Source organism: Gouania willdenowi, chromosome 12, assembly GCF_900634775.1.
Source record: "Gouania willdenowi chromosome 12, fGouWil2.1, whole genome shotgun sequence".
In the NCBI taxonomy this organism is placed as follows: domain Eukaryota; kingdom Metazoa; phylum Chordata; class Actinopteri; order Blenniiformes; family Gobiesocidae; genus Gouania; species Gouania willdenowi.
Window position 1 is genome coordinate 22,851,621 of NC_041055.1, and position 24,266 is coordinate 22,875,886.

A 24,266-nucleotide genomic window follows, 5' to 3' on the forward strand; every position below is an offset into this window, starting at 1 on the left:
GGGTCTGAGGGGACCGGATGAGACCAAAAAAATGGCCTGCCGCCGGCACCAGAGGGCAAACTCATCAGGATCCTTGTTGTGTGCCAAAACATTTGCTCTCAAGAGATGCAGTGCTTTAGAAGTATTAGGGATAAAGAGGCATCCAATTCATTTATGTCTGTAACAGCAAGAAATGGAAGTGTTGTATTTATTTTTTTTGCTGTTCAGGTGGCTTCATCTGTCTCATTTATTGCATTTTTTTCCCTGTTTTTTTTTTTTTTTCCATTAGGAAATCGTGAACTTCAATTGCCGTAAGCTCGTGGCCACCATGCCTCTGTTTGCCAACGCGGACCCCAACTTTGTGACAGGAATGCTGAGCAAGTTAAAGTTTGAAGTATTTCAACCCAACGACTACATCATAAGAGAAGGCACTGTGGGAAAGAAAATGTACTTCATTCAGCACGGCGTCGCAAGCGTCATCACCAAGTTCAACAAAGAGATGAAGCTGACAGACGGCTCATATTTTGGAGGTATGTGTTAATATATGGGAGAAAAACACATTTCAAATAACCCCCTTTTATCCCTGGGGTCCATTTGGTCCTATTCAATGTTTATCATGAAAAAATAATAGGAAATAATACTTTTCTTTTTTGGAGCAATTTATTGGGCATGTGCTGAACACATATTGCACGCGTTGGTGTTTTTCTGGGGTCAATTTGACCCCAAGCTGTTTTAGCTGTGTAAAACGTGTGTGTCTGTGACCCACCAGTGGCCTTACGTCCCAACACCTGCAGGTGCAGAGTTGATACTTTTGAGTTGATACATGACATTTTATCCTTGGGGTCAATTTGACCTCATTCAATAGTTTTTTTTGCTTCATATTTCATGACTTTTCCTATTTGATGATTGGTAAATGATTTGATGATTAAGCATACATTGAACATGATATTTTTTCAATGTGCTGAACACATATTGCACACATTAGTTTGACCCCAAGATGTTTTAGCTGCGTAAGACTTGTCTGTGTGTGACCCACGAGTGACCTTACATCGCCACACCCACAGGTGCAGAGTTGATACATGACATTTCTTTCTTTAACCCTCTTGTTTATCCTTGGGGTCAGTTTGACCCCATTCAATAGTTTACTTGGTTGTTTTTTTTTGCTTCATATTTCAAGACTTTTTCGATTTGATAATTGAAATATTATTTGATGGGTACAATTTCTTAATGATTAACGTGCTGAACACATAGTGCATGCCTTGGGCGTTGCTCTTTAGCTGTGTAAAACAGCTTACATCCCCACAACTAGATGTGCAGAGTTGATACATGACATGGGGCCGGGGGGTTATTCATGTCTTCAATTTTTGGAAAATAATGTATTTTCTGGAGGGAAAAATCCCTGGGGTCACATTGACCCCAATGGTAAAATGTGTTAGTAATATTTGAGGATAATAGGGGTATTAATGTGCTTTGCCATCGATCACTATTGAAATCATAAATTATATCCAGTATGTTAGCACTGGGAAGTTACCAAGATGTTACTCCTCTATACATGCCGGTCCACCACTTTCATACACTCATAAAGTGAGATGTGAGACTAGCCCAGGGCTTTGTGTTTGATGCTGTTTGAAGTTAAGTTAATGTAAATGTGGATTCTCATTAACCAGTGTTGGACGTTAGTCAGTTTCTGAGGTTGCGTAACTTCTCATCTGGTTTGCTGGAGACCAACCAAGACAGAGCAGCAACTATAGGCTCTCCTTCTGTGTCAAATCAAGAGCAATTCACTCCACCGTGCTTTCATTTTCTGCCTTCCCAGCTCGCGCTCGGCACGGATCCCGCTCCCTCGTCAAAACATCAGAGCTATCATTAAATTTTTAAACGTCAAATGTAATTTCGCTGCACCTTGTTTACGCCGGCGAAATCTGCAGTCGCACATTGTCGAGTCTGATGGGAATTTTTCCTTTTTTAGAGGTTCGTGCATATTTCATTTTCCGAGTTCATCCCCCATCATGATAGGAGGTTGACGAGTCTAAGAATACCTTCACTATAGTGTGTCTGTTGCGTGCAGCTCATGTCCCTCAGGAAGGCAGCGAATCCAAAAAAAAAAAAAAAAGGAGTGAGTCGACTTTTTTTTTTCTCCTGCTTGCTTGTTCAGGGTTACTGTCGCACACCCTCTCCTCATAACACGTGTGTAAAACTGCCTGATTTATATGTTGGAATTCAACAGTGGGGTCGACTTAAATCCAGCAAAGAGTTATACAGTGATTTGTATTCATGCAGCTCAGGTTTTTGGCTTTAACTTTCCCGAAACAAATTTGCTGTGGTTAAATGGAATTCATGAGAGAAATGGGGCATGTCAGGATAGTAATGTGCTGACAAAATAAAATGAAAGCTTTATAGGAAATAGATGAGTTAGATTTTTCCCAGCTTTGACTTCATAGTTTAAATATAATACTATCATACCATACGTATTTAAAATACTATACCATATAGTGGTGTACATTGCCATGAATCTGACGATACGATACGATTCACGATTTGCATGTGACGATACAATTTATCCCGATACTAAACAATACGATATATATTGCGATTTCAGTATATACAAATTTCACCTTTATGAGTACAAAATAGTATGCAATACAGTTCATTTAATTTTTTGCAAACTTTCGAGAACAAGTAAAAGGTAACTAACTGTAATTCAAGTAACAATATGAAAAACAAGTGGTATGTTTATCAAACTGTCAAATTACATTTTTCCAAAAATTTAACTTTTGCTTCTACAACAGATTCTGATTCTTTTAAGTTCTTCCAAGCTAAAATGCATTAAGGAGGTAGTTTAACAAGGTCTTATCTGGTTCTCTGACACTTCGTGACTGGGTGTTTACTTGCTACGCATATGTTCGCGCAATTAAATGTTTTTTTCTTTATGAAAAACAGGATTTAAAAAAATTGATTTAGACATTTTTTGGATTGACATGATAATCGCACGGTGAAATATCACAATATATTGTCGAAGCGATTTTTCTTACACCCTTAATACCATACATCGTATTTTTGAGGAAAATGTATTTTAAGAAAATAAAATGTGTCCTATTACATGTGTAAAAAGAGCTGAATATTTTGACATTAGGCCATTTACATTATTATGTATTAATAATGCATCAGCTGCAGAAATATTATTTGTTTTAGATGATTAACATTTGTATGGGATTAAATGTTCAGAATTCCTTTAACCAAACTTCCACACGTTGCAGACTCGTCTAATGATCCTGAAGGGATTGAAAAACCAAACTAAGATCGAAAAAAATGTAAAAATGAATAAAACCTGTAGGGAAAAGAACAAAGAATGTTTTTATCATGGAATAATGGAGCCTGCAAACAAAAACAGAGGCGACGGTGGGGGGCAGTGCAGAAAAGGTGTTAAATTAAACAGGAAAGTCCTTACGAACTATATATATCATAGACTAATAGCTCAAGAAGAAATCATTTGATAGCATATATTAATAACGCAAATTATTATGTTCACTGCATTGGCTAAAGCTAACGGATTGCACCTCAGCAAATAATCATGACTGCGAGGCTCACCGGTTATAGTAAGTTTTATGCAGTTTTTGCTATTACTCAGTTTTTCAATAATGGTTTCTTTTGGGCTGGATTCTAAGTCACAAAGCATAATGGAGCTGCAGCGGTACTACACGTGTTAGAGGACGGCACAACAAACAAAGGACAGTGATGCGCACCACTCACAATGTATTTAAACATACACTCATACTACTTACTCACTGATGATGGTCAAAAACACACCTTCTTTAGTACATTTTTGGTCACAATTCTAATCTTGTTTCCAATTCACGATTTCCAGTCTATTGAAGGGGTAATAGATATGCGGCCAATTTTGTAACAAACTATTTGTGTGCACACAGTACAGTCCGTGCGTCCGTACCTTAATCCGTACGGATTAAGGTGTCCAGAACCCTGGACAGCAAATAGTGTCACGATTTGATGACATGCATACGAACGTCAATACAGACACAGAATGTATTACACGCACACAAATGGTTTTACGCGTTGCAATTCTACACACACGGATTGAAGCACGCGCACACGGATCGAGGTACAGACACACAGATTGTATTGCGTGCACACACACCAATAATGGCCCCATATCTAACATTTAGTTACCCCTTCAGTAGACTGGCAATCATGAATTGGAAACAAGTTTAGAGTTTAGAGAGACAAAGACTTATGTGTCTGTGTTTTTTTTTGTGACCATCGTCAGTGAGTAAGTAGCGGTAGTAAGAGTGTATGTTTAAATAAAGAGTGTGCAGCCTTTTCTCTTACTGTCCCTCCCCTGCTGTTGTGTGTCTCACTGTTCTTCCTCTTCTCAGATGAGTCCCACTTTCCTTACCACAAGGCCAAACCTCAAACAAGAACTCAGTCAGCAGGGGAGAAAGAGGAAAGAAAGCACAGAGCCTGGCCGTTGGATGCTATCAGCATAGTAATGATAAGGACATCTAAAGGTGGACTGTAGCCCCAAACCATGCGCGGTCATTGCTACACCTGCAACAGGGTTGGAGTCAATTATAATTACAATTATAGCGTCATTGTAATTGTAATTTTTTAAATCTGTTTCTATTGTAGGTAATTTACTTTGTAATTGTAATTGCCATGAAAATTTGATAAAAGTTGTCAATGATAATGTAACGCAAAACTGAGGAACCATGTTTCAGTTTTATGTACAGTTGTACACATATGTAGTTAACATTTATTAAAATATGTTTCATATCAAGCTTTAACACATTTTACTATTTAAAAAAAAAAATGTAATTGAGGGGTATGATGACACAAAAAAAAAGCTGACACCCACACCAAAAATATGAAAACCTATATTTTTATTGATAACGAAGCCTAACAAGGTAACCGATAGATAGGAAAATAAATTAGATGATAGATATTTGTTTTTAATGTATTTCACAGCGGATTTAGGACCAGTTATCATAACTAGGGTTGTCCCGATCAGATATTGATATCGGACATCGGTCCGATACCAGCCAGAAAACTAATATCAGATTTTATCGGATTGCATCTGAAATCTCCAGTATAAGTGCTCTGATAATTTTTTGTTGTTTTTGTCCCCGCCCTCAGTTGTTCCCATCATATACTGACGGTAAAAAATAAATAGTTTGCACTTTAAAAGTATAATGTATCATCCCTTGATCAAGCCTTTTCTGACATTCCACACTACAAAATAAGTCATAAAAGTATGTATGATTCATGCTGATATCGGATCGGATTGATCCAGGTATCGGCCAATACTCAAGGCTGCAATATTGGTATCGTATCGGAAGTGAAAAAGGTTGTATCGGGACATCCCTAACCATAACAGATGCTAACACAAGAAGAAGGTTAAGTTTTATTGGGTTATTTATTTCATGCTCAGTAATTGTAATTGAACTTTAGTAATTAAGAACGTAATTGTAATTCACTTTCTGAGGATAAAAAATAATTGTAATTTAATTGTAATTGTAAAAAAATGCTGGTCACTGTAATCATAATTGAATTGAACACGTAATTGTAACTGAAGAATGTAATTGCCCCTGACTTGCAATGCTAAAAATATATTGTGGTAATCAAAGTTGTGCCTAAGTAAGCAGGATTACAGTGATATTAATATTATTATGGATAGGACAGAGTGATGCTGAGGGACGTTCAATGCCACAAGGACAAATAACTAAAGAAAATCATTCCCTGTGGGCTCAAATGTCTCAGTGACACATTCTGCCTTTCCTCACGAACCAGTCATAAGGAAGGAGAACTGGTTGCCAGGGGAAAGTGTGACACGCGCTCAATGCTCCAGGGGTTAGCGGTGATGCTTTGTGACACGTGTCAAGCTACGTGATGGCTAGTGTTAACAGGGCTTCCACTTAGCCACAATAACACAGAACTTGTTCACACAAAGCTTTACCAGGTGACAGGGGTCATTATACCGGAGTTACTATTGAAGCACAGTCTACAGTAAATCAGTGTGTTTCAACCTTGGGGTCATGACCCCACGTAGGGTCCCCTGTAATGTCTACAGGGTTCCAGCAGATCCTTAAAAAGTCTTAAAAAGCATTCAATTCATGACTCTAAAAATAAGGCCTTTATTGTTATTAAAATGTCTTAAATCAATGTTTCAAAAGTCTTACATTTTAACACATAAGTATGATTTTATGATTGCAATTAGTCTCACATTTCAAAATAAATGTATTGTTCACCGTAACATCACGTAATCACGACAGTGGAACCAATTACAAAACAGAAATGTGGTTGCAGCGGGACTTTCAACAAAATGGGTAAATGTAAATTTAACAAAAATTGCCTGTCCAACAAAGATTTTTCTTAATGATTTTTATTTTTTGCATTTTTGTTGTTTTATAGATTTTGGACTATTTCTGTAGTCATTTTGTGTGTTTTTAGAGTGATTTTGATTTATTTAGTCTGTTTTATTTGTGTATTTTACTGTCATTTTGTGTATTTTTGTGTTTACTTTAGGGGCCACCAGTTGCACATCTATAATCAACACTGGGAAAAATTGGCCCTAACCCTATGCAATTGATGTAACTACAATCTTAAACAACTATTCTATACTTTCACTTTCTCAAATATAGATATAGTTCAAATAAAAATATCTAAGCTGTCGTATCTCGTCACTTTTTTGCTCTAATCCAGGCTACTCTATATTTTTAACACAGTATAATAAACAAAAAAAAGACTGGGGTCACCAGAAATTTGTGAGGTCAAAATGTTGCATTCAGGGTCTGTCAGAATTCTTAATCAAAATTTTGAACGTTACGGAAATGAATTGTTACATATTTGTACAGGCCTGCTTTACACCATCCCATTTGATCAGATTTGCTGTTTTTTGACCAAATACGTAAGTATTTAAGGATTTCTAGATCACGTGTCAAACTCAAGGCCCTGGGGCCAAATCCGGCCCTTTGGAGCATCCAATTCGGCCCTGAGAGTAAAAATGACAGAGAACACATGAACTGTTGTGTAAATCTTAAATTCACCAATTTAATGAAACTCTACAATATGTTTAGGGGCTTGCATTTTTCCTTTGTTTTAATTACATGAATGCAGTCATTTTTAATTGCAAATTGTGAAAAGAACTCTCAATTTTGCCACCAATCTTGTAATTTTACCACAAACAATTACACAGATTTACTCTAAATTACACAAAAAGTGGTTACAAAATTAAGAATGTTTGAAGTAAATTGAACTGATATTGAAAACTCCGGCACAATGATGTTAAAGCAGAACGAAGTAACTTTTTCACCCTAATAAATCCTTCTCATAGTCCCTGTGAGGGTTATACGAGTGTTTATGGCTTTACGGCAGCCCAATACAAACACACTGTCGTCGCGGCAACAGGAACGCACCCAGCGCTCCATCAGGCAGCACACACACAAATATCTATCCATCCCTCCATCCATTTTCAGAGCCGCTTTGTCAGCACACAAACACATCACACATGTCCACACTGCCTTCCGTATTACTCCCACATCATTCATTCATTTTACCTGTCTCTCTTCCTCATACTGTTCACGTGGTCACATGGGACTATATGTGTGAAAGCACCCTTAGTGTCACTGTTGTGTTAGGATTTTTCAGTGATCGGTTGCTACCGTCTTGGGAGAGCAAATGTGCACATGTAGCTGTGGGTTTACCACAGTGACATAACCAAAAGGGACTTTTAGGGGGAGCGCTAAGTGCAAGTTACTTAACTCTGCTTTAAAACTTTTCTTCCCCCCCCCACCTAAAATCTTTGGCCCACTTGAGATCAAACTAGTCCGTATTTGGCCCCTGAACACACCCCTGCTCTAGATATTGCCTTCTGGATGGGAGTTTGTTGATTTTGTAGAAACAGCAATCTTGTCTTTATAATTAGCAAATCTCTTGTTTGTATAACTCTTCACCACTAGTGAGGTTTCCTGTCACCTTCTCCTCGTGTGTATGTTCTGGTGTGTGTGTGTGTAACCCAACTACCACTGACACAGAGCTTTTCCATTATAAGAGCTCTGTCGCCCTTTTTCACACCCGCAGCTTGAGAGTGTTGCTCACGCTACTTTCATGACAGCGCTAAGAAAGATCACACCCTAACAAGCAATGAGTCTGTTTTTTTTTCACACAAACTACTAGTTTCATGTAAAGCTGTCCTTACATTGTGACAGCTTTAGTAAATATCACAGAAAGTCACTTTTATAGGAGTTGCAGACTGCACCTTTAATCTACAACTTCAAAACAATGTGTGAAAATTGTAAATTATTTAAAAAGAATATGTCATGCAACTTATATCTGGCTACTTTAATTGTAAATGAATAGGGTCTCCTTTGTAAAATGTAGCTAATGTTATTGCCAGAAGTGTGATAAAATGGCCTCTACAGCATAAAATAATCCTGTTTGAATAAATAAAACATATTCAGGCCCAGACCTGCTTGGCTTCCTAGATCTAACGGGATCGGGCAATGACAGGCTGGTATAGACTTTTTTCAAACCGCAATTGTTGACATCTCCAAGGACTTGTTTTACAGACACTGTATTTTTATACATTTTTATTCATTTATTTTGCACAATTACAGAATAATACACATTATCACATAAAAGGTGCAAATGGGTAAACAGTGCAGGAAAAGGCAGAAAGCTTGAAGAGCTTATTTGAAGCCTTTACCTAATAATTAGTAATCAGTAAAGAACAGACACACACCATCATCATCATCATCATCATCATCATCATCAAGAGATTTCTAAAGTGACCTGGAATTTTATTTACATTCAATGCAAAATACATAAAAAATGCATATTTGAGAAATCTTTATATTCTGAATGTTTAGAACTGGTAGTTTTTGAAATGAAGGAGCAGAACAGGTGTACCGATCTGTGTTGAAAAATGAACATGAACCTGAGTCATTTTGTCCTCATGTCAGACTAACTTAACGCTAAATATAGATGTCTTTGATACAGGCTGCTCTGCAGTGTTGATGATGATGTATTAAGCTTTGTTGAAGCTGGGAAACAGGAAACCATGTTCCTGTTAAGTTATACACACCATTAGAGACCAGGACAGCCTTGTGTACGCGTGAAGGTGCAGCTGACTTCTTTATTATATTATTATGAGACTATTATCCATAAACAGGATGATGAATTATCTCACTGTAATGTAAGTGACAGCACTGCTGACGAGGCTCTCCTTTCATTTACTTTCACATTAGCCTCCTGTACCCAGGGTTCATCTGTATGCTAATAAGCCTTGTTGTTCCACTGTAACCATTGCTGGTTTTTTTAACCTGTTTTGTTTTTCTCTCCTGTTTCTCTCTGTCTGTGCAGAGATCTGTTTGCTCACCAAGGGCAGGCGGACGGCGAGCGTGCGCGCCGACACGTATTGCCGACTCTTCTCCCTCTCCGTCGACCATTTCAATGAGGTGCTAGAAGAGTACCCCATGATGCGGCGCGCTTTCGAAACGGTCGCCATCGACCGATTGGACCGCATCGGTAAGACACGCCCCTACATCCGTGTGTGCCTTTTCCTCTGATTGATCGGAACTCTTGCCTGTCATCGTGGCCTCAGTGTTCGTCTGCCTTTTGTTCTTCATAAAAAGCATTGTGTCTGCCATCTTGTGCTGCATGAGCCGTTTGCTATCTTCTCTCTTCGTCCTTTGGTCTTAACACTCCGAAAAACAAGTGTCTATGTTGTGACCAGCATTAATCCTCCTAAAGAACTACAGTGATGTTTTGTGGTTGGATTAACTGGGAAGGCGGTGCATGTCGCTGTCCGGCGGGGGGAGTCAGGCAGGGTTGGGGTCAATTATCATCTGCATGATTGCGTAATTGATAATTAATTACAATTAGATTAGGTTATCCTTTATTTTATCCCAAAGTGGGGAAATTCACACGCTACAGCAGCCAAATGCACAAAGAACAAGCAAAGAAGAAAGCTAATGTAAATACAGATAGAGTGAGGAAAAACTAAGGCAAAAATATACAATAAAAATCAAATAAATAATGAAAAATAAAATGAATAATAGATATTGGTCAAGATAACAGTATAGTATAAAAAAAATAATAAAAATGGCGTGATTGTAATTTTAAAGATCTGTTGCTGGTGTAATCGTAATTAAATTATAATTGAGTTTAGATGATTCCCTTTATAATTGTAATAAAAATTGTCAGTTTCAACTGAGCAACCGTGTTACAGTTCTATGTACAGTTCTACACATACAGTATGTAGTTAACAATTATTAAAATATGGTTCATATCAAGATTTATTACATTTTACCATTTGAAAAAAATAAATAAAATTTCAATTGAGGGGTATACTGTCACAAAATAGGCTCACACACCCACACCCAAAATATTAAAACCTATATTTTCATTGATTAGGAAGCCTAACAAGGCAACCAATAGATAAGAAAAAAATCAGCTGATTTTACACAGGGTCCCCACAGTCATGAAATTACTGGAAAAGTTATGGAATTTGAAAAACCGATTTTCCAGTCTTGGAAAGTCATGGAATATTTTAACTGTTTTGGAAAAGTTATGGAAATATAACCTATTTTATTTTAATGTTTAAAATATGTTCAACTCCAAAGATACACTTAAAAAAACACGAAATGCATACGCACAAAAAGATCTTAGCGCTTCAGGACTAAGTCACAGAAATTTGGCGAAAAGTTTTGGAAAATAATTGTGAAAAAAGTGTGGGAACCCTGTTTACAGCTGATATAGCACACGTTATCATGAGAGATGCTAACAGAAAGCTAACACAAGAGAAAAGTTAACTTTTATTAGGTTATTTATTTCAAGCTCAGTAATTGTGATTAATTGTAATTTAACTTTAGTAGTTGAGAATTTAATTGTAATGTACTTTTTAAGGGAAAAATGCCGGTTATTCCAATCGTAATTGAATGCGACTAATTGAAAATATAATTGTAGCTGAAAAATATAATTGACCCCAACCCTGGAGTCAGGTCACCCCCTCGTTGGGTTGGTGTTGACCCCTCCACGGGATAACAGCGAGTGGATGGAAGCTAACCTCACATGCATGTGTGTGTTTGACACTCTTTCCACTCATCTGCACTCCTGGGTATGAGCAGCACCCCGTCCTGTATCAGAGTTAAAAAAAAAAATAAAATCAACCAGACATAAAACTTCTAAAAGGGAGAACAGGGAGAAAGCAGGACTAGGTGGCGATAGAGAGCTGGAAAGAAGGAGCCTGTATCTCCTCTATCAGCGAAAAAAATCAATTACTCAAACTAATTGTACTACATATAAACATGTGAGTTTAAGGGGGCACATGTATGTAATCTAAACTGTTCATTTTTTGCACATTTTCTCACGTTTTGTATCGTAAAATGAAGTTCTAAAGTTCAGTAGTCCCATAACTTAAATTACACACATTACAAGTTTAAAAGAATTTGTCATATGCGAGGTTTCTTCTGATCTGTGTTCTGAGTTAATCTCATTAGTTTTAATAGACAGTGATGTCTTTATTCAAACATCCTCTCCACGCAGATGGATTTAAAAAAGTTAAATCTCCAAAGCTGACTAGAAATGTTTTCATTTCTTACATAACAGTATAATAATCATTAAGCTTGGCTTGAAATGATGAAGTAACATCTGTGTTTGTTTGTTTTATATCATGCATTCCATACATTTCCTATTTTACTCCAAGGGTGGGAATGTTTTGAAATGACTATTAAGTGCATTTCTTTCCTTATGGGAAATCTACAAATATTTGGTCATATTTGGAATATGTTGGCTCTGTCCACCTTCACAATTGATTATAAATTTTATATTCTAGTAACATATTTTACATGATAAGGACGTGAGGCTTTGTCTGCTCCAATTATAGTAATACTAGGGGTATCCCGATCCGATATTGATATGGGTCCGATATTAGCCTGAAAACGAATCAGATTCAAATTTCCGGATTTTCCTTTTTTTTTTTCTTTTTTTTTTTGTAATTTTTTTTATTCAATTGTAGAATACTGTAGATATTATGTTGAAGGTTAAAATGTATGTAACTAATTGGTTAATAGTAAATGTTCTCTGTTTGAGTAATAATAGTAATGATATCGGATCAATATCAGTATCGGCCAATATACAAGTCTGCAATATCGGTATCATATCGGGAATGAAAAAGTTGTATCGGGACATCCCTAAGAAATACCACTGTATGGCAAAATACTTACTCAGATGGGTTTATGTGTACAACATCAGGTATCTACAGGTTGCTTTACAAAGTTAGCTTTAAAAAGGTCTTTTTATATCCGAGGGCGTATTAGAGCCACATTAAAATAAAAAGATATCTGAGCATTACAAGATTAAAGTCGTAATATTTTGAGAAAAAATTCGTAATTTTATGGGAATAAAGTTGTCATTTTATTAGATTGAAGTCGTAGTATTTTGAGGGTAAAGTTGTAATATTTTGAGAATGAAGTCGTCATTTTATGAGAATGAAGCCGTTTCTTATAAAACTGGTAATGGTACAGTGCTCAGAATTCCCTGTTGGAACAAAACGCAAACATCGGTAAAGTCGCCAAAACTGATGACAGTGTAGATGATGATGGGGCAAAAGGCTCAGTATTTCACCATGTGTGAAACCAAAACGGAAGTAAAATCTTACTAAATGCTCTACATTTTCCCTAACGCACGAGTGACTGCAACATAGACGAAATCCTGTTTGTATTTACATTTCATTCTCATAAAATTATGACTTTATTCTCGAAACATTGCGACTTTAGTCCTGAATGTTATGACTTTATTCCAATGTAATTACGATTTTTATTAAAATACAACTTTATTCTGATAAAATGACAACTTTATTCTTGAAATATTATGACATTACGACCAGATTTCTTTTTTATTTTAATATGGCCCTAATACGCCATCATAGTTTTTTGTTTAGTAGGCTATTTAAAAAAAAAGTTTCCTAAAAAGAAGTGTTTTTCTCTAGTAGACGTACTTGTACTAGTAGTAATTAGTTTAAGGTCGTCATCATTAAAAAACAAAAAGAACACTGTTCTACACATTAGGAACATGTTTGCAGCGGGCAAACATCTTTCAAATAAAGTAAATCATGTAGTATTGAAATCAATAACATCCCCAAATGCAAAGTTTGCTTTATGATAATGCTGTGTCTCACCACTATAGTTGTTTCCAGTTCCTGCATCTTTTTATTTTTCTTAATAATCCATTTTATTATTATTATTATTATTATTATTATTATTATTATTATTATTATTATTATTATTATTGTTGTTTTCCATTGTGAAGGTGTGTAGAGCCAAAATGCAACAACTTACCAAACCAATGTTGCAATTTAGCCACACCCTTTTATTGAATGACGTCAGAATCCACAGATTAACTCCAATCTACACACTGCCAAGACTTTGTTTATGTTAAACAGAAAACAAAGTCACATGCATATAAAAAAATAACATGCATTGCATAACAATGTGATGATTATTTATTTTTTTCCTGTATAAATGTCTCACCATCTTTTTCCCCAAATTTTTTTTTTTTTAAATCTCAATTTCTGTGTTTTTTTTGTTTTTTTGTTTTGTTTTTTGTTTTTACCTGTTATTGATTTCTGCATTTGTGTTGTAGGCACGACGCTATTGGAAATAGCTGTAACTCACTCACTCACAGAAGATTTAACGATTATTGTGGTCAATCAGAATCTCCGAAAGAGACAATTTCTCCTCCTGCTTGCGTTCATACCCAACTAAGTGTAAACAGATTTATAATGCTGAAGCTTTTGGAGCGTGATCGCTTCATTGTATGTCAATATTTCTTTACCTTTTTTTGCCTGTGGTTTAATGCTGTGACTGAAACCAATTATATATCCAGTACTGCAATGCTAACAATTATTTTTAGTTGGTTATGAACGTGGATAAGAGGAGATACACTTTTATATCAGATCAAGTGTGTGTTTTTTTTTTTTTTTTTTTTTAAAGTAACCTTTGTTGCAGTTTGCCCTTTACTACATACTGCATGCTCCTCCTCGACCTCTACAACCCTAACCTACATTTGCCCTTTTATGAGAACTAGCAGCTGAGTCAGCATGTCTCTTTAATAGTTGTTTGAAACATTTCTCTCCGAGTGAAGTCGATCCAAAGCATCATTTCAAGCTAACAAACAAAAAAAAAAAAAGGGGGGTTTTGTCTCATACAAGGGAAGATACTTTTGTCTTGATCCGTGCTGGTTGTGCCCTTTTCTATTTGAACTGCATTTGGTTACATGCTTGTCTTGCTCTAAGAAGGAAAGAAAAAAAAAAAAAAAAAAAAAAAAAAAAACGTAACCATGCTTTGAAACTCAATGACATGTTGCACATGTGACATTATCTTTTATCTATCTAAAAACTATTTGACCAGGAGTCCGTCTTGAGACGAGCACATCTCGTTTTCAAGAGTGTCCTGGCCGACGAGTAGGCACCAGGTAAACACTTCATTCCAGCTCCAACATAATCGAAACTGAGGCTTGCTTAAATGGATCCGGTCTCTAATTCACTCTCCCGAGAGTTTGACCTCTTGCTGAAGGTTAAATTAACTGGTAAAATCCCAGCATCAATGACACATAATTTAAGTCCCCTGCAAATGTTTTGAAGGACACATTCAAGTTGTGTAAAGCAGAGACAATCAAGGAAACAAAGAGATCTCATTTGAATGTTACATGTCATATTTGAATCACTGAATAATCAACACGATTATGAGCAGCACATCCACTTTTCTGAAAAGTGATATTCAATATTCAGTCTTTGAATCCTTTGTTTGTTCACGGGCAATGCCATGTATTGCAGATTAGTAAAGCTTTTACTAATGCACTGCCACATAACAGAATAGAGCTCATGTTTTTATTTTGATTTAAATCCATGCTTTCACCACCAGAATAAGAGTTTATGTTATCTTCATTAAAACAATATTAAGTATAATATAATTTGATGATATATAAGAAAAAATATATCATCTTTACAGGCTTCAGCATTAACTTTCAGTTAATATTTACATTTTAAGTTAAATAATGAAATAACTTGCTTTTAGAAGTTAAATGTTTAGTCAGTTCTACAACATATCTATAAATTGAGTAAAGTAATATACTAGGTCATTGTTAGTGACGTATTGTAAAATTATGTAGACTAATTATGAATTGAAGTGAAATACATCTCAGTCATGTATTTTGAGCACGTTCATCATTAATGATGTTTGTTACCATTATTTGATATAAATGTGTGTGTGTTTTCTTTCAGTCTGCTTCTGTTTGGTATCATCGGTTACTTATGTCTTAAGGTTTTGTGCTCAGATGCGAGTTACGGTAAATGGTACTGGTAAAATTCTAAATTTAAAATTGTATTTAACATATGTAACAAAATCAGGCTTGTCATGTTTTTTTAAAAAAACGTACAAAAATATATGCAGAGTAGCAGATACTAAAGACAGCAAATATGACATCCACGTGGTGACGAATCACCTCCACTGACCCAATATGAAGGAATACAAGTAAATGTCAAGTGCTCTGCAGAACGGCAGGTTAAATAGCTTTGCGCTTTGACTTTCTGCCATGAAACATGTTTTGGCCAGTGTCAAACTACCACTCTGCAGGAATCTAACCTCACCACTCACAAAAGCAATAAGAATGTAGTTTCCCATAATGTGCACATGGCAGAAGGTCTGACTGCACACTAACTAAATACACATGCTTTGGGCTTTTTTATTGCTTATTTTGCAGAATAACCCACAGGTGCTTCTAACTATACTCAGCGAAGCTTTGCATTAATAATCATTGCTGCTAATATCCATGCCACGTTGCGTCATCGGAACAAAAAAAAACATATAAATGTGTGCACTGGAGTGTACTGGAGTCTCCTGGAATAAATATAATGAAATGAATATATGTTTTGTTTAGACAGGATTTACTGCATTAAGTTATGTAACATCTGTTTTGACAAAGTTGTGGTGGCTGAGTAAGTAGGCTTTTATTAATCTGCTTTGCACATACAGGTTCCTTCATAGATGTTACAATGGATTTACTGTAGCAGCTGTCAGAGGAAGATCACAGAGGGCTTTACTGAACAGAGAAAACGCTGACATCACTTTAGGAACAAGAAAGCTTGACTGAAAATACTGAGTTTGACTTTGTTTAATCAACCTGCTTGGTTTTTAGCCTCATAAATATTCTTTAAGAATTTGCATTTAATGCTAGCCTGCTCTACTTTTAGATATTTAACTCAACTCAACCTTATTTATATAGCGCAAATTACAACAAAGTCATCTCTCTTAACAAAATATAAAGTCCATAGTAAGAAAAAGAACCAAACAAGATCCACATGAACAAACATTTAGCGACAGTGGGAAGAAAAAACTCCTTCTCTTTTATAGGAAGAAATCTCCAGCGGAACCAGGTTCAGAGGTGGCAAACAGAATAGGACAGAAGGACAGACCATCCGAGTGCCTGAGACAAGTTGAGCCGCGAACCAATGACCAGTCCATCTGAGTGTCCCAGACTAGTTGAGTCGCGAACCATTGATCTTGTACTGGTCACATGTAATGATATATGGGGTGGACATCAGTGTAAATGGTGTGAATCAGTGTGAGCAGTATGATGGTTTATGCAACAAGGGACAGAACTATGTCTGACTAGACATCATCCCATTGCAGCCCATTTGAGCTGTGTGTAGATGGTGGATCGTGTTTGGTGTTCTACTATATCATCTTGGTTTTTAGTTCCTATTTTTAGGTTTAGGGCTTTTTTCCTCGTGGTTAGGTTAACGCTATTATATAGATATATACTCTTTAGCAAATAAGTTTTGAGTTTAGCCTTAAAGGTGGAGAGAGTAGCAGCCTCCCGTACTAAGACTGGGAGCTGGTTCCAAAGGCGAGGAGCCTGGTAGCTGAACGCTCTAGTGTTTTCTCTCTTTCTTACTGGTAGTTTTCTTCCTCACGGTTACTGTTTCTGTGTATCACTAATAAGAGATAAATTACAGATAAATACACAAAATGACTCCAAAAAACATAATTCAAAGAAAAATACTCAGACTGACACATAAAACAAGAAAAATAATAATAGAAAATGAACTAAAGAAAGGAAAAACATATAAAACCACACAATCCCTTTGCACCTTTCCTGTATTAATGCTCATTATTCTAGTCTAAATGTTTTAATAATCTAAGATTTTCTTACACTGAAGACACTAAAAAGGAGTGTGATCAAACTGTTTAATCACAACATTGACTGATATGAAACGTTTTTCAGAATCAGAAGTACTTTATTTATCCCAGGGGAAGTTACTTTCTTTTACAGAGGCTTGAGAACTTTACAAAAAGAAAAGCATAACATAATTAAGTTCATTAAAAAAGGATTAAATACAAGTTCACACATTACAGTAAAAAAAAAAAATAATAATAATAATACCACCAATAACCCAGCGGGTGCAACTGGATGTACAGATCTCTTGTGATCTATTTTCCGAACCTGAAAATAATAAACATGTGTTGTCCTTCCAATCTACAGAATTTAACCCCATCACCTTTAAAAGTGCAATGCAAGAAGCTTTGTAAGTCAACAGTAGTCTCACTGCTAGTTCCTGGTGGTTGTTTTTAGCTCTTAGCTTCTCAACCCTTGTAGTAGTGATTGTTAACGTCAACAGCGGGGATGGATTTGGAGAAAAAAAAACAATTCATCAGAAAGCCCTGATTCATATGGGGTGACTCACTGGCAGCCTTGAGAGGACTCCGTCCAGAAAACGCTGCTAAATGGTAACACTTGGGCGGTGAAAATGTCCCGCCCTCAAGGATAGGGCTTTAGTGATTGATTGACTGTAGCCAAAGCCTTCGGCATAGTAAAAGTCAACTCTGTCTTCTTCACTGACAACGTTTCACAGCATGTCGATACACAAGGTCACCAATAATTACAGGAAGCACATCCTCTAAAGACTTTTTGGACAGTCGGTCAAAGCAAACGTCACACATATGTCTTTGTTCTTATCATTATTACTACTACAGCTCATTCCACTAAAGACCAGTTCCGAACAATTTAGTAGCACTTTAGCATTTTACCAGCGTGGCTGGCTTTTAAAAAGCATCTGTCAAGCCTTTATAATAACCCACTGGCCCATGTGACATGTGACAGGCTGACAAAGTTTTACCCCTTTGGGGTTAAAATGCTCTTTATAGCACAAAGCTGTTTGTTTACACCCAAAATAAAACTATTGCTGGCAATTTGTTATAAAATCACTTGGTTATTGCTAAATTAAAAAGCATTCTGTGTTAAAATGAAGTCACAAAACCATATCAAATTTTAGTAGATGATTTAGCTTTTGGTCCAAACCTTTAATAAAGAAAAACCTTGTTCTAGCTCTGCTCGTGTTGTGTTTTAGCCGAGTTTTTTGTGAGATACAGATTGTGGCCCTAAACTAAATAGTGAAGCTTAGATAACTTTGTCTTTTCTCCTTTAAAAAACTGTCCAGTCTTGTCTTGTGTGGGTTTACCTTATTGGTATTCCTCTGTGTTCCACTGTCCACATCAGCACTTTCACAGTCTTTCACACTTTTAGTAATCTTTGTCTCCTTATGTGTCCTTCACTCCTTTTTCAAACTGTATATTCCCCATAGTCATTACCATTAAATACCCTTTGTACTGTTTCTATTCAAAATGACAGTTCGTAGAGAGCATGTGAAGATGCAGTTTGTGTAAACCTGGAAAAAGTTGTAGCTTTATATTGACGATTTCTGGTTTTTCACGAGTTTTTCTCTTCATTGATACAAGCTGCATCTTTATTGTTCCAATTGTAGATGTTTTTCCTGTATGACCAAAGTTTGCCACCGCTGTTTGTGTTCACCTCTTCTGACTGCACTCCTACAGGGAAGAAGAACTCATTGCTGCTGCAGAAGTTTCAGAAGGACCTGAACGCCGGCGTCTTCAACACGCAGGAGAACGAGATATTGAAGCAGATTATACGCCAGGACAGGGAGATGGTGATGATGGTGGATCGCAAACAGTCCGTCACCGGGATGAACTCAACGCCAATGTCTGGAAACTCCATCATTAACTCGCCAGCGCAGCCGCCGTTCTCCGCCGCCTTTGGCTCCAATCAGCTCCAGCAGTCCTCCGTCCCCATGACCTACAGTGCTTCAGCCATCGCCAACGCCACCGCTGCCCGCATGCTGCCAGTCGCCGCCGCACAGGGGGTCTACCCGGTCCCCAGTGTCTCACACGGCAACCTCAACTCTTCCTCCACCAACCCACAGACGCCTATCCAGCAGCAGGGGGCCATCATGTCGCCCTGCTCCTTCACCGCTGCTATGTGTAGCCCACCCATGCAGACCCCTTTAGCCAACAGGAGCTTCCAGTACGGCTCACCCACAGCCTCCCAGCTGTCACTGATCCAGCAACCCATGGCCCAGCCGACCCTACCACTACAACCAACTGGATCGAGTACTGCTGCAGCTTCTGGTGCACAACAGCAACCGCAGCAGCAGTCGCAGCAGCAGTCGTCACCTCAGCAGCAGCCACAGGTCCCTTCACCTCAGAGAGGAGACGTCCACAAGAGCACGCAGGCTCTGCAGTCCGGCAGCTTGAGTCGCGACGTCCGACATTTATCTGCCTCGCAACCGTCACTGCCACATGACACATCCCTGGGGCCCAGAGCACACCCGGCCTCAGGAGACTCTCTGGCCTCCATTGTGCCACCAACAGCCGCGGCTATGCAGGGAATGAATCTACAGAGTGGCCTCCGCACTACGGTGCCCCAGCGGGTCAATTTATTTCGGCAGATGTCGTCAGGAGCGTTGCCTCCGGTGCGCTCACCTGCAGCGGCGGCGGCGGTAGCGGCGGCAGCAGCAGCAGTGGCAGCAGCATCATCATCGACCTCGACTCAGCACAGGGAATCCCCCGGATCCAGGAGAGATTCCGTGCTGAGCGGTACAGAGACTGAGCAAGACAAAATGCGTTTTGCCTCAAATTTATGATCCCATATTTCTGCTCTTTTTTTTTTTTAAATGTTACTCTTCATTGTTAAAGTGGAGGTAGAACAAAAAATGTGTAAATGAGGAACTTTGACATTTTTTTTTTAATTTCACTCCAACTTTCATTTAAAGCAACCTCATAGAAATCCTGTATGTATTAAACCTTGTATTATATTTTAGACACATTTGTCTCCCTAAACTTAAGAATGTATAATATAAAGATTTTACAGGTACATGTCTTGGATGATATATATGTATGATATTTGCTCATATATATACATATATATGAGCAAAATTGGCAAGTGCGCATGAGAGAGAGGGGGTGGCTGTGAGTAAACGTGTGTTGAATCAACAATATTGGCAATGGCAATTTCAAGCTGTAGTATAAACATGAGTCTTCCTTTATAAGCTATATATATATATATATCTGTATATAGATAAAGATATATATATATAGATATATATAAGATTTTTATTCCTTGATTTTTATCAGTTAGAGTAGAAAATTCTTATCTAAGCAGCTTTAGACGGACAAAAAAAAAAAATGCAAGAACTGATGATGAATAAAATCAAAAGCACACACTCGTAAAAATGAATCCTTTACCAATTGTTTTGAAAACCTCCTCTAAGAACGACACAAAATGCTGTAATGAAGTATTATTGTGAAACTCCAGTCTGCTGAGCCACTATAAACCCACCACCACCACCACCACTGAGGCTCACCTACAACCACAACAGTGTTATGGGTCCAAAGGGAATAGATAATAGTAATGCTGCTGTTTATTTTTTTGTTTTTTTTTTGTTTTTTTTTGCTTTGTTTTTACTTTTGAAGAAAATGGAGTGCGACGACAGATGTGGATGGTTTCTATTGTTTTCTATTTCTAAGTTCAGATGGCTGAGATGTTGTATAATTGTTGCTTAAAAAATTTCTGTGTATATTTATAATATTTATAAACTAAAGATTATCACCATTATGCAATAGACTGTGACATAAAGATTATTAAAAAAAAAAACAAAAAAAAAAAAGCTATGTGTGCTGTAAATAGTTTTGTAGATCTATAAGGTACTGTGTGGTGCATTCTCTATCATAGCAATGTCTTACTTCTATCAGGAACCTGGATATCATCTATACGCGGCAACGTTTCTAAGTGACAAAAATACATGTTTCATAAGAGATGAACAAACCTTAATGCAATAGCTGGCAACGCTTGTTGCAGATGCCTGAAGGACAAATCACTTCCCTTGCCTTCTCTTTTTCCGTATGTTTCCTAATTGTGATATCATTTCTGAAAACACATTAAGATTACTTTGGGGGGTATACGATACGTACCTTTAACACATTTATTTCAGTTTTTAATGCATTTTTTTTCTATCAAACGTTACATTTATTGACCCTTCTGCCATATTTCACAGAATTTTATTTTAAATACTCATTCTGTGTGTGTTTTTGTTTGTTTATGGATATCTTTCAGATATATTTGAATGAATGAAGTCATAATGTACCCTGTCTTATTACACTTACTGTAGATGAGGACAAGCCCGGTGTGACATTTTCAAAACTCTTCGTGAGGTTCAGAAAATGCTGGTTTGCATTAAGGTTTCTGTCTCATGTAAATCAATTGTCTGGGCTTAGTGACTTTAAACTGACCTGAAAATCAAGACAAAAGCATGTTTCGTTTTTTTGTTTTTTGGTGTTTAAAAAAGAAGAAAAAAAAGAAAACAGCTAAAAAACAAAAAAAGTCTATTGGGATATGTGGGTTTATTGTATATAATAATTCAGCTAAAATAAGCCAGCCATTAGAATTCCCAGGTCGATTCGCGGTTCATACAGTACGCATTGTGCTCAAGGCTTTCCCGCAGTCCAAATGTGGTAAATCATTGAGTATCTATCAGCAAATATTCCATCAGTTCATAGTGACTAAGCCCTGCGATGTACCATTCACTACAGACCCGTGTCGATGGTGTACCAAAAACATTTCAATCCACCAATGTCATGAAAGCATGCGCTGTCACAAATACTTAAAAAGATACTATCTCGAAAAAATGTTAAATGTATTGTTCGCTCATGTTTGGCTCATTGTCTGTCTGCCTAGATGTTTTATCTGTGTGTGAACAGAGGCGTTGACTCTTCTTCACACGGACATTCTGAAGTATTTGTGCCTAAACTATAGCCATGTTCCATCCTTTGTTACGAGTGGGGTGCATTATTGAGACCCGGGGAGGAGGGTAGGGGGATTTTGCTTGTGCACACCACCGGCGCGTTCATTCTTACTATACTCTACGTGTTTTTTGTCTCTGTGTTTTTTAGACAAAGAAAGGAGTTCAACCTTTTGGTGATGGCCAAAATGTCTGTCCATCCAATCGGTATCTTCACATGCAATGTTGACTTCTAGAGGCAGGGTTTTCTTTTCTTTTTTTTTTTTATTGATAAAAAAAAAAAAAAAAAAGAAAGAAACACACTCAGTCAAGCTATAGAGGACTATTTATTGAGGTTGTGTACACATTTTTAGAAAAGTGCAATCTTAAGGTAATACAGTATCACGCTCATCGAGGCATTGTACAAAAATTTGGAGCACCTTTCTTTCTACCTTTCTTTGTAGCTATAGCCACTGATGCTTGGGTTGAATATTGATGTGCGGAAGGAAACTGGCCAAAGCAAAACATTCGGAGTCATTGTCTTGGTTTTAAATTGCACTTTCTGATTTACTAATATAAAGGGATAGATTATTTTACGTAGGATAAGTGGTTGAATGAATTAGCGACGGGGAGAGGAGACATTTCCAACACATCTCGTTTGTGTTTCCAAATAAAAGGGGAGATGTTCCGTCGACAACGAAGAGCGCTTAATCGTGATCATGCCATAGTGTATAGGAACTGGTCCACAGTCGAGATGGATTGCAGCACTGTTGGTTTGTGCTGTTTTTGATACTTGCCTTTGGAGGGAGAGCTTCCCAACTATGTGCTTTTTTTTTTTCTTCTTCTTCTTCTCACTATATCAATCGCAACATAACATACTGGAATGGGCATTAATGGTGATGTATAACACAAGCTAATGAGCGTACATATTAGCAGTACAGAGACTTTCAACAAACCAGCACATATATTTGTATTTTTCTTTTTGTTGTTTTGTTGGTTTGAGAAATAAAGGAGATGCAAAAAGAACTGAAAATGCCCAGAGACGAGAACAACCAAATGTCAAGTTTGGGTTTTTTGTTTTCCACAGGTTTCTATTATGTTTACTTGATGATTTGAGTGATGGAGGAGGAGGAGGAGGAGGAGCAGGGGACACAGAGAGCTGTTCGGGCCCTCTTTAAACCACACTCGCAAGGTCTTTGTTTAGCTCATACATAATCCAAGGCTTTGAGAAAAATGAACTGTCGGTGGGTTACTTAATACGGACCGAAGAAAGAGAAATGTAAACTTTCTTACAACAATATGCAGACAAACAGTGTTTGTCAAAAAATCTTTTTGATTTTTTTTTTTTTTTTTTTGGTTTTTGTTCATTTTGTTTGTAAATAATAAACCTTGGAAAATATAGACAATAAACAACATATTGTCATTTAAATGGCGTGAGTCTCAGTGTTTTGTGGCGGATGCTGAGCTGAGTGATCGGTTACAGTTTGACTGAGAGAAGATCAAGATAAAGCAGGGATGGAAACGGAGCTCCTCCATTCATGTGTCCCCTCCAAGATATTATAAACGAGACACAAAAAAGGATGAGTCGGCGAAAAAAGCTCAACACATCCGTCTGTCACCACACAATGAGCAGAGCTTCCATTATGGCCGTGATTCAAACAATCATATTTGTATTGAAGATGTATTATTATAATATAACAACACCATAGCATTGATTGATTTTGGCAAAGTTGGCTATGTCAGCTTTTCATATATCATAACCCTGATTGCTTGTTTTGTACTGTGTAAGCGTAGCTGTAAATAAAGCCAGAATGGTGTTTTATTGTTAGTATTTTTCACAAAAAAAAAAAAAAGAAAGCCCTGTATTCTAATCCTATAGGGTTGCCTGTGTGATTCCCTTAGCTTAGCATAAAGTCAAAGCACGCTTACTTCCACTTTCCAGATCAATGTTTAGTCTTTAATGCATGATTCATTGATCAAAGATGCAATATAGTTCCATTAGTTTTGTATTTTTAATTAAAAAACAGAAAAACGAGCAAACAATGTCCTTTTTTCCAGATATAGGCAGTTATCACACTTTAAAGACGTAATAAACTTCTATACCCATTAATAACAATACAGTTGGTCCAAATGTATTGACACCCCC

The 24,266-nt window shown here is 37.1% G+C and overlaps 1 protein-coding gene across 1 annotated transcript in view; it reads left to right on the forward strand.

The window, feature by feature from the left end:
- The window catches only part of hcn1 (hyperpolarization activated cyclic nucleotide-gated potassium channel 1), a 105,201-nt gene extending 84,169 nt beyond the window's left edge, over positions 1–21,032 (forward strand). Inside the window, exons 6-8 of the mRNA XM_028462942.1 lie at positions 269–509; positions 9,352–9,516; positions 18,882–21,032. Of these exons, the coding sequence (XP_028318743.1) occupies positions 269–509; positions 9,352–9,516; positions 18,882–19,987 (1,512 nt within the window). The 3' untranslated portion in view covers positions 19,988–21,032. The remainder of the gene's footprint in view (positions 1–268; positions 510–9,351; positions 9,517–18,881) is intronic.
- The last annotated feature ends 3,234 nt before the right edge of the window (positions 21,033–24,266 follow it).